General features: G+C 43.0%; 5 protein-coding genes across 5 annotated transcripts; 2 read left to right on the top strand and 3 right to left on the bottom strand.

Annotated features, from left to right (window-relative positions):
• Positions 1-1,705: 1,705 nt before the first annotated feature.
• N7516_007953 (BCS1 and AAA domain-containing protein) lies at positions 1,706-3,520 on the bottom strand (the record flags this gene model as incomplete). Its single annotated transcript, XM_057220673.1, has 1 exon — positions 1,706-3,520. One exon carries the CDS (start codon positions 3,518-3,520, stop codon positions 1,706-1,708), a length of 1,815 nt encoding a protein of 604 aa, XP_057070945.1.
• Positions 3,521-3,609: 89 nt separating this feature from the next.
• Positions 3,610-3,828, bottom strand: N7516_007952 (uncharacterized protein; the record flags this gene model as incomplete). Its single annotated transcript, XM_057220672.1, has 1 exon — positions 3,610-3,828. The coding sequence occupies one exon, from the start codon at positions 3,826-3,828 to the stop codon at positions 3,610-3,612; it is 219 nt and encodes a 72-aa protein (XP_057070944.1).
• Positions 3,829-5,214: 1,386 nt separating this feature from the next.
• Positions 5,215-6,069, top strand: N7516_007951 (uncharacterized protein; the record flags this gene model as incomplete). The annotated part of the gene is made up of 2 exons (XM_057220671.1): positions 5,215-5,412; positions 5,497-6,069. 2 exons carry the CDS (start codon positions 5,215-5,217, stop codon positions 6,067-6,069), a joined length of 771 nt encoding a protein of 256 aa, XP_057070943.1.
• A 2,392-nt stretch (positions 6,070-8,461) lies between these two features.
• N7516_007950 (uncharacterized protein) lies at positions 8,462-9,570 on the top strand (the record flags this gene model as incomplete). The annotated part of the gene is made up of 2 exons (XM_057220670.1): positions 8,462-8,554; positions 9,274-9,570. Coding segments are annotated over 2 exons (390 nt in total), but the record flags the coding sequence as incomplete, so codon positions are not given.
• Positions 9,571-11,757: 2,187 nt separating this feature from the next.
• On the bottom strand, positions 11,758-14,364 carry N7516_007949 (ankyrin repeat domain-containing protein; the record flags this gene model as incomplete). Its single annotated transcript, XM_057220669.1, has 2 exons — positions 11,758-13,030; positions 13,085-14,364. The coding sequence occupies 2 exons, from the start codon at positions 14,362-14,364 to the stop codon at positions 11,758-11,760; spliced, it is 2,553 nt and encodes an 850-aa protein (XP_057070941.1).
• Between the last annotated feature and the right edge of the window lie 1,010 nt (positions 14,365-15,374).

The following is a 15,374-nucleotide window of genomic DNA, read 5'->3' as shown; positions in this document are numbered from 1 at the left end:
ACTAGCTATTACTAGTAGAGTACCCGTATTAGGATTACACCCTCTAGGTTATAATACTAGTTATTACTAGTAATAACTAATTAACTAAAGCTGTCAGGTATATTTCGTGTATTATAAGTGAAATATAATAATGTTTATTATAGATTTATACCTACTACTAGTTATTACTAGGTAGGTCGAGGTATTATAGAATACGGCGTAATTAAAATTCTACTAGTAGCTATTAGTAAGAAGAAAAATCATAAAAAATAAAGTTAGTACTAGACTATTAGTATAGTTATTACTACCTATAACTAGTAGTATCTATAATACTAATATCTTTTTAATATATCTTATAATTACTAGTTATACTAGAAGTTACTAGTATTACTAGTATTACTAGTAATTATTCTCTTTTTATTAATATAAAATAGTATATATACTCGGAATATATATATATATATATATATATATACCTTCTTTATATTATAGAACTATAATTTATCTATAAATATCTAGTAATTACTAGTAATTATATAGAATTTATTATTATTACCTCTTTATTTTAAATTATTTTCGACTTCTAACTAACTAGCTAGATTATTTAGATTAATATTTTATTTAACTAGTAATTACTAGTTATATTAAGGAGCTAGTAGTAATATAGATATTATAAGTTAGCTAGTTATTATACTACTATTATTACTAGTAGCTACTATAACTACTACTACCTAGGTAGATATATACTTATATATTACTAATTTTAATTTTATATAACTAACTAGTTAACTAGTAATAGTTAGTAGTTACTAGTTATATTAAAGGGCTCGTAGTATTAGATACTACTAGTTATAGGTAGTAATAACTATACTAATAGTCTAGTACTAACTTTATTTTTTATGATTTTTCTTCTTACTAATAGCTACTAGTAGAATTTTAATTACGCCGTATTCTATAATACCTCGACCTACCTAGTAATAACTAGTAGTAGGTATAAATCTATAATAAACATTATTATATTTCACTTATAATACACGAAATATACCTGACAGCTTTAGTTAATTAGTTATTACTAGTAATAACTAGTATTATAACCTAGAGGGTGTAATCCTAATACGGGTACTCTACTAGTAATAGCTAGTAATACCTATAAGCTAAATAGAGCTGTAAGGTAATTTATGTATCAAACCGGCGGGTTGTTAGGTATCCGATAAAATACGAGCGATAGTTTGTTAGGGACGTTTTACTAGTAGCTCCAAGTTTACTAGTAACTCCAAGTGCGTTACTAGTTAGCCACACCTGACAACCTGACAGCTCGCTCAGTCGTAATTTATCTTTATTACCTTCTATTAGTAATTACACCCTACTACTACCCCCTACTATGACCTACTAGGAGCAACTAGTAAATTACGACCTGACAACCTGACAACCTGACAACCTGACGACCCCCTATTCTCCTCTCACCTTCCCTCTTCACTTTCTCTCCTCGTCCATTTACAACATTACGAATCTGAATGCTAGGTTTTCTCCACAAGCCTTCTTAATAGATTCTCCATTACATTTGAAAAAAGCAAGTGAATACAAACTAAGTGTAGAAAGTCTTGACCAATCTCTACGACGTAATATCTGATCTGCACATAAATGTACTCCAATTAGATTATCTAGAGGTAAAGTCCTGTATCTCGTATCATCGTGTCGTTCTAGGCATGCCTGCATGGACCTAAGCTTAATCCTTTCCCTCTCCCTTTCCCTCCTCCTCAGTCTCTCCCTCCGCCTCTCGCTCAGTAGCACGCTTCTTCTCCTGCGCCGTTTGCACCCACTCGGCTGCACCCTTAATGGCTAACTCGGGTGTCTCCTTATGATTAAGAAGATAGCCCTGTATCTCCGCAGCTGTAAACTCGCCACTCGGAACAACAGCACCAAACTCAGACGCCAAGTGGGAGATGCGGGATACAAGACGCTGCAGGTGTTCCTCCTTACCCTTTTCCACTTTTCCATTAGTCTCCTCAGACTTTTGGTCGATGGCGCCGTTTTCCATGGCGTTACCAGCAATGGTAGTTGTGAGCGGCTTGACTGAACCATTGGTACCATTTCTGTGGATTGCTGGGCCACCACGACGCGTAATATCGTTATCCTTCGCCCCGTAGATCGAGGTAAAAAGCTCCTTGATATCTGCTTCGCTGGTGTACCCGAAACTGATCTTCATATCCACGCGACCCGGACGGAGGAGAGCCGGATCCAGTTTCTCCACGTGGTTGGTAGTCATAATGAGGATGCGGCCCTCACTGGCGGCAACACCATCAATCACATTGAGAAGTCCTGAAAGCGTGATTCCACCCTTCTTCGTATTTTCTTTTCCACTTGGACTATCCACTGCGGCGGTGCTATCCTTGGGGGTGGCATCACTCACGGGGTTATCCGGAGTAGACGTAGATGCAGTCGCGGCGTTCCGAGTCTTCGTAATACCAGCCGAGTCGATATCTTCAAGTAGGATAATGCATCGGCGTGGTAGTTCCGAGAACAGTGACAGCAGAGCCTCCTCATCCAAGGCTGTAGAATTCAAATCAAGCAGGTAGAGCTTCAATCCAAGGATTCCGGCCGCTGCAAAACACAGACTTGTCTTTCCGGTGCCTGGGGGACCGTGTAGAAGATATCCACGCCGATATGGGATTCCACGGTTGGTGTACCAGCGGCGCGTGCGAGGGTGTAGATACTCCTTGATATCATCAAGGAAGTCTTGCTTCTGTTCTTGATCGAGGATAACCGTAGAAAGAGGACGCGGTAAGCGTGCCATACACCGGTACCAGTTGAAAGATTGGCCAGCGGCAATCCGTGAGCCGCGGTAGATCACCGTGCGGTTCCTGTCGCGCTCGACATACGCCTGCTGTGCCTCAGCAAGCAGTGTTTTCAAAATCGCGGGATTCCGACCGAGACACGAGAGGAAGATCCGCTCGTTGTTCATTACATACCACATCCCCCCGTCCCGGTGTTCGCGCTCGAGCATGAGCGGACGGTTCTTGTACCAGAAGTAATGGCTGCCTTCCGAGGGAGTATATTGCATCTTCTTGTACTTGTCCCGGGTAGTAACCTTGGCCCAGTAAGAATCGAAAGAGGTGTCTTTTTTATCGTTAAAGGTATCTTCGTCGTCGTCCTCGTCTTGTTCGAGCTCCTCCTCGTCTGATTCACTCCAGTAACTGTTGGTTTTAAGACCTGCGACAAATCGATTTGTATTTTTCATATGCGGCTGACGGGATATCCAGAACATTAGATAATGGAATATCTCGTCGTCCAGGCGAATCTCAGCTCTTGACACGAATAACTCATTGAAGTGCGCCCAAAGGACAAATAAAGTGTATCGAGCAGTGGCGCCAAAGACAGCGATGCTCACTAGAATTTGCAGGTAGGCGCTGATATCAAAATCAAGGTAAGACATCAATATGCGTGAGATGAAGCCATAGCCGGGGACTAGAACCTCCAACATGGCCGTATCCGTCGTGGACAACGGCCCCGTTGTGGTGGGGATGGTGTGGTTGACATCCATGATCGATAGACCGCAAGGTCTCAGAAGGATTTCGATCGGACTTTCAGCTATTAAGATGAGAGGGACAAGGAGGACCCTAAAAAACCAAATCAAAGCACACTCCACTCTTTTATAGGCCCCCGCCAACCTAGCTGAAGAGCCTCATGTGTTGGCGTATCCCGCTCGGGCACCGCACTGAGCTGAGCCTGAGTTGCACCTGACCCACCTCCTGCGAACTTCGCCTCGCAGGATTCATTGGGGTTGATTGGATTGGATTGGATGGGATTTAGTTGGGCTGCCTTGATGCGTCTGCCTGGACCTTGACTCATTATTGCTGCAGGTCGCTGCAGTGCCGTTCCCCCCACGTTATGGACCAGAATTGGCACAAAAAGAGCGATCCTAACGTTAGGCGCTACATGCGGATTGAATTATCAATAATTTAAGAACATACAACAAGAGATGTTATTTTAAATAAAAAGCAAAAAGAAATCTCTCCCTCGGGGAATCGAACCCCGGTCTCCCGCGCTTATCGGTTTTAATGACAAGCGGAAATCATCACCACTAGACCAAGGAAGATGCGATGGTCAAGTTACTGCTCGACCACTTGGCTGGTTGATAAGAATACTTGCCATTTGAGCTACATAAGGCAGCAACCTTTCCAAGTGTTCACCTACGCTGGCTACGGTACTATATATGTCTCAATCTAAAGTCAGTCTACAACACATGGGTATCTCTCTTACAGCTTTAAAGCCCCTTTCCCTGGCCATCAGGCTATGCATGTATTGCCCAAGGGCATGTTAGAGGAATGTAAATGAGATTGGCACCATTATATCACCGACACTCGCCTCTATTCTACCCAGAGTAGGCTCCTCTTCAGTTTGATAATTTTCAACTAAAACTTGATCTTGATATAAGGTCATCTCTAAAGTTAGTAATGTGTGCTATTTGATATGATCGTGATGTTTGATTGTGTTTGTTTGGCGCACCCAAAGAGAGAGTAGCTATATGGTATAATAACATAACGCTAAGAGATTGAGGCTATAGACTATGTAGACAATATAGTAGAGCCAATGAAAACATCTGATCTAGCAGTCACTCAACCTTCACTTCATCCCTGACTTTATTCTTTATCTCTACAGTACTTCCCGAAACTGGTGTCACCACTTACACTTCGATTCTTTCTTAACCCCTAATTGCCAAGATAGACTAGTCTATATTGGGAATTATTCCGAAGTATCCCTGTCAGTGGGCCCTGTATTGTTTCTTACGTAGAGTAATCTAGATATGTAGCGGAGTGTATTAACTTGTAATTTGATACAAGTGACACCTCAATACCCCACTTTAGAAGCCTTCGTCCCTTGGTACGGACAGATCTTAATGTTGAACCCTCAGGCATGCATGCTTGATTGTTTGATACAGACTGAGCCTTCTTTTGTTTGCTATTTGTTGTTTATGTTCAGATGGTTTGCAGGGTATATAAACCCCTGCATAATTAGTTTTAGCAATTAAGAATCTTTCTTCTACTTTTTCCCCCTCAGTAGTAATCTTACATAGATTGCTCATCAGGTTATGAAGCCCTTTTTCTACCTCTGAATCATTATTTCATCAATATCCATCAAGGATAGTGCTATAATAGTACTAGGTCTTGCTTTAGAGCTTTGTTTTTGAAGGGTAGTAGAAGATACTATACCTTAATTTGTGGTTATTCTGTCAAAATGGCAACCCACCCACCTGACAACAACAACTGGCATGATGAAGAAGACGTCTTGGTTATTGACCAAGCTGTCGGTCTGCCAGATGTTGGAACATTCAATCTTTACAAGATTACTCCTCCTCTCAAAGAAAGAGAGGATCTTGACAAATGGATCGACAAGGTTGAGAAGATCTTAGAGAGCCATAATTTACACAATTTGGTCAAACGATCGATCCCCTAGCCGAGTCGAAGAGACCCGAATAGCCAGAAGTAGAAGACTCTTTCTAAGCAAGTTCGCACTTAGATGTCTAGCAGTTTAGACAGCGACTTGATAGAGGAAATCAATGGTCGGGGAAACCCGATTACATTCGCAGATGAGTTTTTGGAGGAGATTCGGAAGCATCTAAAAGGTGAAGGTCATAGTGCTTTAAAGGCAGCGATGACAGCCTTCCGGTCTATCTCACGAAAGAAGTTTTCATCAAGTGATGAGTTCATTGTTACATTGAAAGCAACATACAAAACATTGATGGATTTGAAATCTAGAATTTCGCCCTACTTTGCTCTACAGACGATGCTAATAGAGCTAATAGAGGTGCCAGAGTTAAATAGCTTTATTGTTGTAAAGGACAATAAACTAAACGCCATTGAGAACCCAGTTACTACGATTACTATGATCGATTTCCATCGATATAATACGGCAATTCAGGACTATATCAAGTCCACTTCCGCCGATTCCTTTGGCATCATGTCAGCGGTTAACAACGATCAACAACGACGTCAATCTAACAATCCTCCGAATCCTTCGAACCCTCCGAAACCTCAGAATCCTCAGAATGCTCGTTTAACGAATTCACCTCCGAAAGGCACGTCTCCCTAGGAACATGTCAATAAATAGAGAGCATATAGACCTAAGAGAAGCAACAATGGCAATTGTTCTTACTGTGGGGCAATGGGCCATAGCATATCGTTATGCTAGAATTTGTATCCTGAGAAACGTCCGGAAGGATAGGTTCTAAGACCTAGGATCTGGTTTTTCAAGAATGACAACAACCGTAGAGGCAATTCGACAAACCCCACGGAATTTAAACAGGACAAAGCTCAACAGGTCCAGGGGCCACCGACAGATAGGACCAAGCAGGCAAACCTTTCTACACCCAAGAGCACTAGCTTTATCATGACATCGATAGCTAGTTTGCCAACTAGTTTCAATCCTTCTTACATGCTTGCCAATCAACTTACGGCAGAACAAGATCTAGATGACATTGATGATGTCGAGGGGTTTCCAATTCAACAACCAGATCAATCAATAATAGCCATTCAATTTGTGGCTGCAACACCTAGATACCCATAGATTTTGGACACGGGTGCTTCAGAGCATATCTGTAGTGATCAATCTACCTTTCTAACAACTGAGAGATATCCGAAGGGACAAGAATATGAATAGTTAACCTCCGGCAATAAAAAGGTCAAAGCTGAATACCATAGCTTGGTTCAACTAAGTTTTTATATTGATCATACCATAACAACATGCTATCAGATTAGCATCCATTGCGTTCACCGAGCAGGTCAATACAACCTCTTCTCTCTTAGCACTACAGAGAAGGAATTAGGAATTTAGTAGAACAGCAAGTCGAAAACCCTTCATGATAACGAAGATAGGGTGATCGGTTTCACCAAAGACTTTCATAGGGTACCGTTTATTCAATTGGCCTCTCCCTCTCTAGGTGCTACAGTGATTTCCGCGGAACTAGCCCATAGACGTTTAGGCCATGCCGGTTCTTACAAAACCAAGCTTAATCAGGCAGATCTAGGTTGTGACATTCAAGAAAATGAATCTTTTGATTGCGAGGCATATAGCCTTGGCAAGTCCAAGCAGATTATATCAAGAGCCAATCAAGCAAGAGCTACAAAGGCTGCCTACATATTTCATATCGATCTACAGCCGGTCAATCCGCCAGGATATAACCCAGAGAACGGTAAGAATGATAGGCAACATACAATAGTGATCACTGATAATGCAACACGTTATCGGTTTGCATTATATCTTGCAACAAAGGGTGAGGCATCACCGGTTCTACAACGCTTCGCAGAAGACATTTACCAAAAGACAACAACTTGGACTTTTGAATGGAGAATTGACGGAGGGAGAGAGTTCTTTACCTTTGTCAATTGGGCAAGAAACAAGACAATAATTGTGTCTATTTCTGCTCCCTACGCCCATAAACAGAATGGCGTCTCCGAATTCACAGGCCATTACCTTCTCCAAATCACAAGGACAATAGGAATTGATACTAGTTCGCCGAAGGAATTGTGGACCGAGGCTTTAAATACCGCTTGCTATATCATAAATCGTCTTCGAAGGAAGGGAAATGATGCACCAGTGATCGCTTAGAGGAAGCAATTGAATATACAAACTCCCGACAATACAACTCTTTCTTTTCTACGGACCTGGTATACTAAGGCATATATTCACATTCCGAAGGAGAGGAGAATCCAGAGCCAAAAGATAGAGCCAAGGGCCTAGATAGGCCACCTTGTCGGATACGAAGGAGACAATGGTCATATCTACCGAATTTACAATCCTAAAACTAGGAAGGTAACAAGGCATAGAGACGTTGTTTTCTGGGAACAGAAACAGGGAATTCCTCACTTTAATAATCGGGATATTGTCGTTAAAGGGGAGGTGATCGATGGCCCTTTAGATTCTAAGCAAGGAACTGGATCACCTGTCATTATAGCACAACGTTCTCGACAAATTCAACAGGTTGATCAACTACCAAAGCTTGATGATCAACAACGGGTAATTGAGATAGATAAAGAAGAGGATGATGATAATCAAAGCATGCATTTTGCTACGCCAAAGGCGGGTACAAAGTTGATTTCTGGAAATTTGATGCCTACACCATCACCGTCGGCACCATCTCCGGCATCATCATCACCGGACCCATTATCTGCGCCTATACTGACTCCGCCATAACCGGCAAGAACTAGGTTTAGACGTCAATTGAACCCACCAAGACGTTTCGAAGATAAAGAATGGGATAAACATGGCAAGGCTTTGTCAGCAATTGATTCAATTAAGACAATGATAGGTACGGTGGCAATTAATATTCCCCAAGGTTTAAAGACCTGGCAAATCAAGATTCCACGCAACCGGACAGAAGCATTAGATTCACCGCAGAACGAGCTATAGCAGCAAGCGATAGACCTACAGGTTGAAAAGCTTGATCGTGCTAAGGCCTATCAAACCATTAATAATCCACCAAAGGGAAGCACTGTGCTACCTAGCAAATAGGTTTTTGATATCAAATGTGACAAAGAAGACTACATTACTGAGTTCAGAGCTCGATGGGTCATCTATAGTAACAGACAGAGACCAGGTTTCGACTTTGACGACACCTACGCTCCTATAGCACGGCCAGAGAGCACAAGACTATTCCTCTCTATGGTGATGATTCGGAATTTGTTTTGGGAACAGATTAACTACACGACTGCCTATCTTAATACCCTGATTGACGAGAGGTACGTCTTTATGAGATCACCTACGGGGTATAAGACACCGGGCAAAGTTTGTATGATCAACCAGGCAATATATGGTTTACGTCAATCAGCTTGCCTATAGTATGAAACGATCAAACAGCAATTGGAGAGTCTTGGATTTCAACAACTGTCTGATGAAAGATGCATTTTTTGGCATAAGGGGAAGAGCATGTGGCTTCTGCTATATATTAATGACACCCTCTGTGCCGCAGTATCGAAGGAAGACATTGAATGGTTAAAGCAATCGATTACTTTTAAGATCAAGGTGATCGGGGAGCCTACTAGGTTTCTAGGTTACAGTCTTACTAGATCGGATCATGGCATCTAGATAGACCAAGCTGCTTATCTTGAAGACCTCTTGCAAACGGCAAGTATAGGTAGGGTTAGCTCGACGTACTTACCAATGAAGGCGTCCTATCAACCACCTTTTTCAACAAAGGAATCAATAACAAGTGGTTCAAGATCAACGACAAACGGTTCGATAACAAGATCAATCATTAAGACAGATATTGATAATAATCAACAAATCACGGTGCAAGAGAAATCTGCATATGGAGAGGACGTTGGCAAGGTTGGCTGGTTGACCATGAGAACCAGGCCAGATATAGCCTTTGCCGTGAATCGATTACAAAGAAGAACTGCCAACCCAAGGAAGCAAGATTTAGAAGCTTTATCTCAGCTTTTACGCTATCTGAAAGGCGCTCCGGATTATGGAGTTAAATTAGCAGTTAAGGAAGATGGTTTGATTGGCTACGTTGATTCTTCGTATAACGACTGCGAAGATGGCAAATCAACTGAGGCCTACATTTTCTACTATGCCGGAGCACCGGTTTCATAGAGCTCTCGGAAGCAAGACATTGTTGCTACCGGAAGCACTGTTGCAGAGTACATTGCTTTAGATAGTGCGGTGCGGGAAGCATTGTATCTAGTCAAAATCCTTCAACAGCTGAATCTTGAAGTCAAAGATAAAGTTCAAGTCCCGATCTGCACTGACAGCGACAATGCAGTTGCAATCTTGAAGAATGATGCTTTTAAAAAGAGCACCAAGTGGTTGGATGTGAAATACCACTTCGTAAAGCATGCCTGGAAGGCCAAATGGATTGATATTAGAGTCATTGATTCAAAGTCAAATCCAGCTGATGCATTGACAAAGGCCTTACCGAAGGTTGATTTTGAAAGATTGAGAGAGCAACTGGTTACGAAGAAAATTGAGAAGGAAATGACGACAAATTGATGGAATTTGATACTTGGAAATTGTTGATTTTATGCATGATTTTACTATGCAAACCAGATTGATTTTTATGATTTATTTTTGATACTCAGTCTGGGGGGGGTGTGTTGAACCCTCAGGCATGCATGCTTGATTGTTTGATACAGACTGAGCCTTCTTTTGTTTGCTATTTGTTGTTTATGTTCAGATGGTTTGCAGGGTATATAAACCCCTGCATAATTAGTTTTAGCAATTAAGAATCTTTCTTCTACTTTTTCCCCCTCAGTAGTAATCTTACATAGATTGCTCATCACTTAACAATCAATCACGAGTGGTCATACCAAGATGGCACCCAACCTAGCCCCTTCGAAGCATGAGCTTATATACGACATGCTCCGCAGTGGGAAACTATCTATGTCGTAGATGGCAAAGGCTGCTGGCTGTAACAAGCGTACCATCCTAAGAATCTCTTCCAATATTCGGACATTTGGTAGCGTCAAAGCACCCCCTAATAAAGGTAGTAGGCCACGAAGTATCAGTCCGGTTATACTAGAAGCCCTTTATGACCACCTACTCGAAAAGCCTAACCTATATCTTGATAAGATAGCACTTTTTCTGTGGGATAAGTTTGATATCTAAACTACGAAGTCTAGCATCAGTCATATCAAAACGCTAGTCGAAAAAGACTGCCTAGGTTAAGGCTAGAGAGCGTAATCACGACCTCCGTGATAAATACTCCTACTTTATCTCGGATTTTAGATCGTACTACCTTATATATATAGATGAATCTAGGTATAATAAAAGGTTTAGCTTTAGGCGAACTAGGTAGTCTCTACTAGGGGTAACACTAGTTTAAGTGTCCAAATTCCATCGTAATCAGCGATATCAGATACTACCTATATATGCTTAAGATAGCATTGTTTTCTCTCGAGTGTTCTAAGGCTCGACTAATGCGTCTGTCTTTGAGGATTTCATTAAGCAACTGCTCCGGTATTATAGGAAATAGCCCGAGCCAAAGTCCGTGCTAGTTATAGACAACGCATCATTTCATCACTCTGACCGAATAGAGTAGGTGTATTCAGAAGCCGGTGTTAAGCTAGTATACCTGCCTCCATATTCTCCAGATCTAAATCCCATTGAGGAGTTCTTTGCTAAGCTAAAGGCCTTCATTCGGCGGCATTGGCAGTCATACGAAGATAACCCGGACCAAGGATTCGATACCTTCCTTGAATGGTGTGTTGACACGGTCGGTGCCAGGGAAGGAAGCGCAGAGGGGCACTTTCGGCATGCAGGTCTGACCGTAGAGGAGATGTAGCGCAGCTACTGCAGCAGGTTCGAAGCCAATCTCACTACTTGTCTGAAGCGGGCTCTTTTGGATTTTCTGAATATTCTTGCCTGTGATGAAAGGCAGCTGGCAATTACATTGAGGGATACGCTTGAAGTCACTATTGTACTGCCGACGGGCTTAGGCTTATGTTTGTAAAAAATGATCAGCTGGTATTTGAGGGAGTTCTTTTATAGACAACGAATAGGCCTATCGACATGTATCATTATTCCACGTCCAACCTGAACGAAGAACAATTTCGCAACATGCAATCAACAAGCCCAACGAAAATCAAATAAATAGGACACAATCTATGGATAGATACAGTACTTCCGGAAACCGGTGTCACCGCTTTGACTCTTCCATTCGTTTTCGAACCCTAATGCCAAGACTACTAACTGTATCTGCTCAATGGTCCCGGAAGAATGATACTCCCTGAACATAACCTATACAGTATTGCAATGTAAAGATACACCCATGTCACTTACAGACTACAGTTGTCTGAATTGCTTTTTTGAACTGCGCACTGGATGGATGGCTCCTCGATCCAGCAGCGTCTTAACTACATCTTCATGACCGTTGTATGATGCGGCTTGAAGTGCATTGCCAAACTCTCCACCTGGCGTGTTAACATCGGCACCATAATCTAGGAGCTTCTTGACCACCTCTTGATAGCCGTTGTATGATGCGACTTGAAGAGCATTGCCAAATATTTCACCTTGGACGTTGATATCAGCACCTCGATCTAAGAGCATCTGCACTATCTCTGTATAGCCTCTAAACGACGCGGCCCGAAGTGCAGTGCGATACCGTCCACCCTGGGCGTTGATATCGGCACCTCGATCCAGCAGCACTTGCACTATGCTTTTATAGCCTCCGGATGATGCGGCTTGAAGTGCATTGCCATACCGTCCACCCTGGGCGTTGGCTGTATCTGATAGGGTTGCAGTCTTGGTGTCAATCACTAGCACACTCTTTAAGATGGATTCCAGACCCAACAAGGCTGCATAGTACACAGGCGATGCTATATCATCCACACGGCGTCCAAAATCTACTTTGGTGTTCCATGGACGGTCAATGTCATATAGCTTAACCCAGGTCACGAAGGAATTTGTCGCATTCTGGAACATCCTGAACAATAGGTTTCCAGCTTTCGATTTCCCTTCATGAGACCTTATGTAATAGTCGTACCAATGAGTGGCGGCAAAGTGAGCAAGTGGAAACTTTTGAAGCTTTACTTTGTCCAATATTCCACTTGATAGTGTCGGTTCTAAGAGGTAGGCAAGACAAATCTGCGCCATTTCCGTGTTCGCATGCTGACTTTGAATTGCGAATCTGTCCGCTTTCTGTTGTCGGATGCGGTCAGATTGAAGATACTCTTGGACAGAGAAATGCGCTATACGAGCGGTTGAGATGGGTTGCCCACCATCATCATCCTCGGTCTCCACGATCTCTACGAGTCCAAGACATATATCGACAAGGTCATCTTGCTCATAGGAACGGCCCTCGTGATCAAGACACGGTGATTGACCAAGCTCAACAGCATGAGCGTCGATTAGTTCATTGATTGTCAGCGGTCGGACAGAGAGACAGAGCACAGTCAATATACGTCGCACATCCTCAACATAGGTTTCGTCGATGCTACATAGCATTCGCTCATATGTTCTGTCTAGATCGCGTGGCAAAGTGCGTAGGGATTCGTCAAGTTGGTTTCGGTTCCGCGCTCGTCGAAAAGCGTTAAGCTGACATTCCACATATCGGAATCTATACGTATAACCGTTAGACAATTCATATAAGTTTTTGACGTATAATACTTACACTCCTTGCGCACTTTTTATAAGTTTGTCTTGGATCTCGCTGTGGCGCCCTTTCCACCTTTGAAGTTTTGCATCATTGTTGAGCTGATAAGAGACAAAGGCAGAGATATCTTTGTCGATTCCCGAATTCTTCATCGAAAGGTCACAGTCATAAGAAGGGGCTAAAGATCCTCGGATGTCCAGCTGGTCACGACTTGTTACTAAGAGATGGACACTAGGCATACTCCAGTCTCGTATCGCCTGTATCACTCTTAGAACACCTTCTCTACCGCAGTCTCGGGGACACTCATCTAAGGCGTCTAGTAGAATATAGCTATCCTTAAATCGGCCAAAGAACCCCTGAAGGGTTTGGAGTAGTATTTCCACGGAAGGAGTGCTTGACTTGAATAGCTTGCGGAGTTGCTCAAGTTCCTTTTCGCCATCTTGGAACTGGACCGATAATTGCAATAGCAGTGCGCGTAACATGCCACGATCGTCTTGCTTTGACTCATCATTGAAGGAAAAGTAGAAAAACGCGATTCCTACTCTATTCCTGTTCTTCATCAGACGGAAGGTATGTTGTATTGCAATTGAACAGAGGACTGACTTGCCACTTCCTGCAAATCCGTTGAGCCAGAGAAAAGAACTGCGTTCCACAAGCCAATTTGTAAAATGATGACTGTTGATTAACCATAGGCCAGTGCTTGGATGGTGTTTAGCGTATATAGCGTTATGGTTCACGGATGCATCAGGGGCCATGACCCAGGCACGAATCGTGATAGAGACCTGACTCGTGTTTATCCGCTCTAGAAGAGACTTGGCTTCTGATATTTCATCTTCAATCCGATTGTGGCTTTTGAACTTTAAGACATTCAGTAAGAATGACATGTTTCCACGTATCTCGCCAATGTCCTCTTCAATCTTCTGTATAGTGCTTTTTCGGAACGGATAGGCAGCGCGACGTCCAGCAACTTGGACACGACTTTTTAAATTAGTGACCGGTTCTGCCTGAAATCTGCGGCACTCAATCTGTAGCTCTTCGATGACTTCCTGGCACTTGTGTGTGATCTTGTCGACTTCTAGGAGTAGCTCTTCTGTGTCGGTCTGAGATTGCCGTTGCTGGATTGCAATCTCCAGGGACCAAAAAGTACTCCGAAGATTGTCGATGTTTTGCGTGACCTTTGCGATATCGGTGTCCTGGTTTTTGTAGACGGAATAAAAATCAACTAATGCTTGCGTAACTTGAACACTAAGAGAGAGGAATCCGGCGATGCCAGCTGCGATCGAGAGGGGATCACTCATGGTAATAGTGAGTTGCCACTTAGATGGGGCCGCCTAAGTAAGAAAACAGGTTATGTTCAGTGGTGGGTGGAAGAGGAAGTTTGAACTATTTAGCGAGATGGAGAAAGGGCGATGGCGCTAAATCAACCTCACTGCGGGGAGCTGACCAGATAGATACCTAATGCGGACCCTCCCAGAAGACCACGTGAGGAACCTGAGTATGAACACATTCGTAATGCTGGTTTTTCAAATAATACAATACTTTGTGTAATGACAGGGGTTATTCCGTGGGCTCTTAGAACAGACTAGTGTGTCTTGGCACTAAGGTTCGAGAATCCATCGAGGAGTGTAGGTGGTGACACCAGTTTCGGGAAGTACTGTATTGTTTCTTCTATCAATCTTCACTTTGACCCAGTGATCACTCCGCCTGATCATTATCGCCCCATCCATATGTATCTATCCCCCAATGTCCTTTTTCATTATATCCCACCACTGTGAGTCAGCTACAACAAGCGTCACGTATCTTCGATCGTCAAAAATTATATAGAGCAAAATAGTGCTGACTATGATAATCACACATCCTAGAACCTCCGTAGGTCCTTACAAGACCTTCCACGGGCCATGCTGAATACCACAGCTCGGAAGCGCAGCTTCCAGGAAATCCCCATGCCTTGCACCAGCATTGTGTGCTGCACTTTTGCTCCTGTTCATGTATCGGGCGTGCTTCCTTGGGCACTGACGATCTGTTCGGCGTCTTCAGAGCCCTTTTCGGCTGCCTTGGCTTCCTCTTTCTTCCGATCCCTCCGTCGCCTTCCTTTGTTCCCCTAGACCCAAAGTTGGGGATTCTACTTGGCCCAGGGGTCGGTCAACTGATGAGCAACCCACTAATCACCCCCAGAAACAAATTACGGTTCATGATTTACATATTACTTAAAGAGAATCGCAGTGGATAGCAGAAGCTAGAGCTATAGAAAAGAAGTTGCGTACCAGATAAGTTCTCTATGGCATCACTACGGCCTGCTTTCGGATGC

Source organism: Penicillium verrucosum, assembly GCF_028828655.1.
Source record: "Penicillium verrucosum strain IBT 35672 chromosome Unknown utg000003l_segment0_segment0, whole genome shotgun sequence".
Classification (NCBI taxonomy): domain Eukaryota; kingdom Fungi; phylum Ascomycota; class Eurotiomycetes; order Eurotiales; family Aspergillaceae; genus Penicillium; species Penicillium verrucosum.
This window is presented reverse-complemented; position numbering and strand designations above follow the sequence as displayed.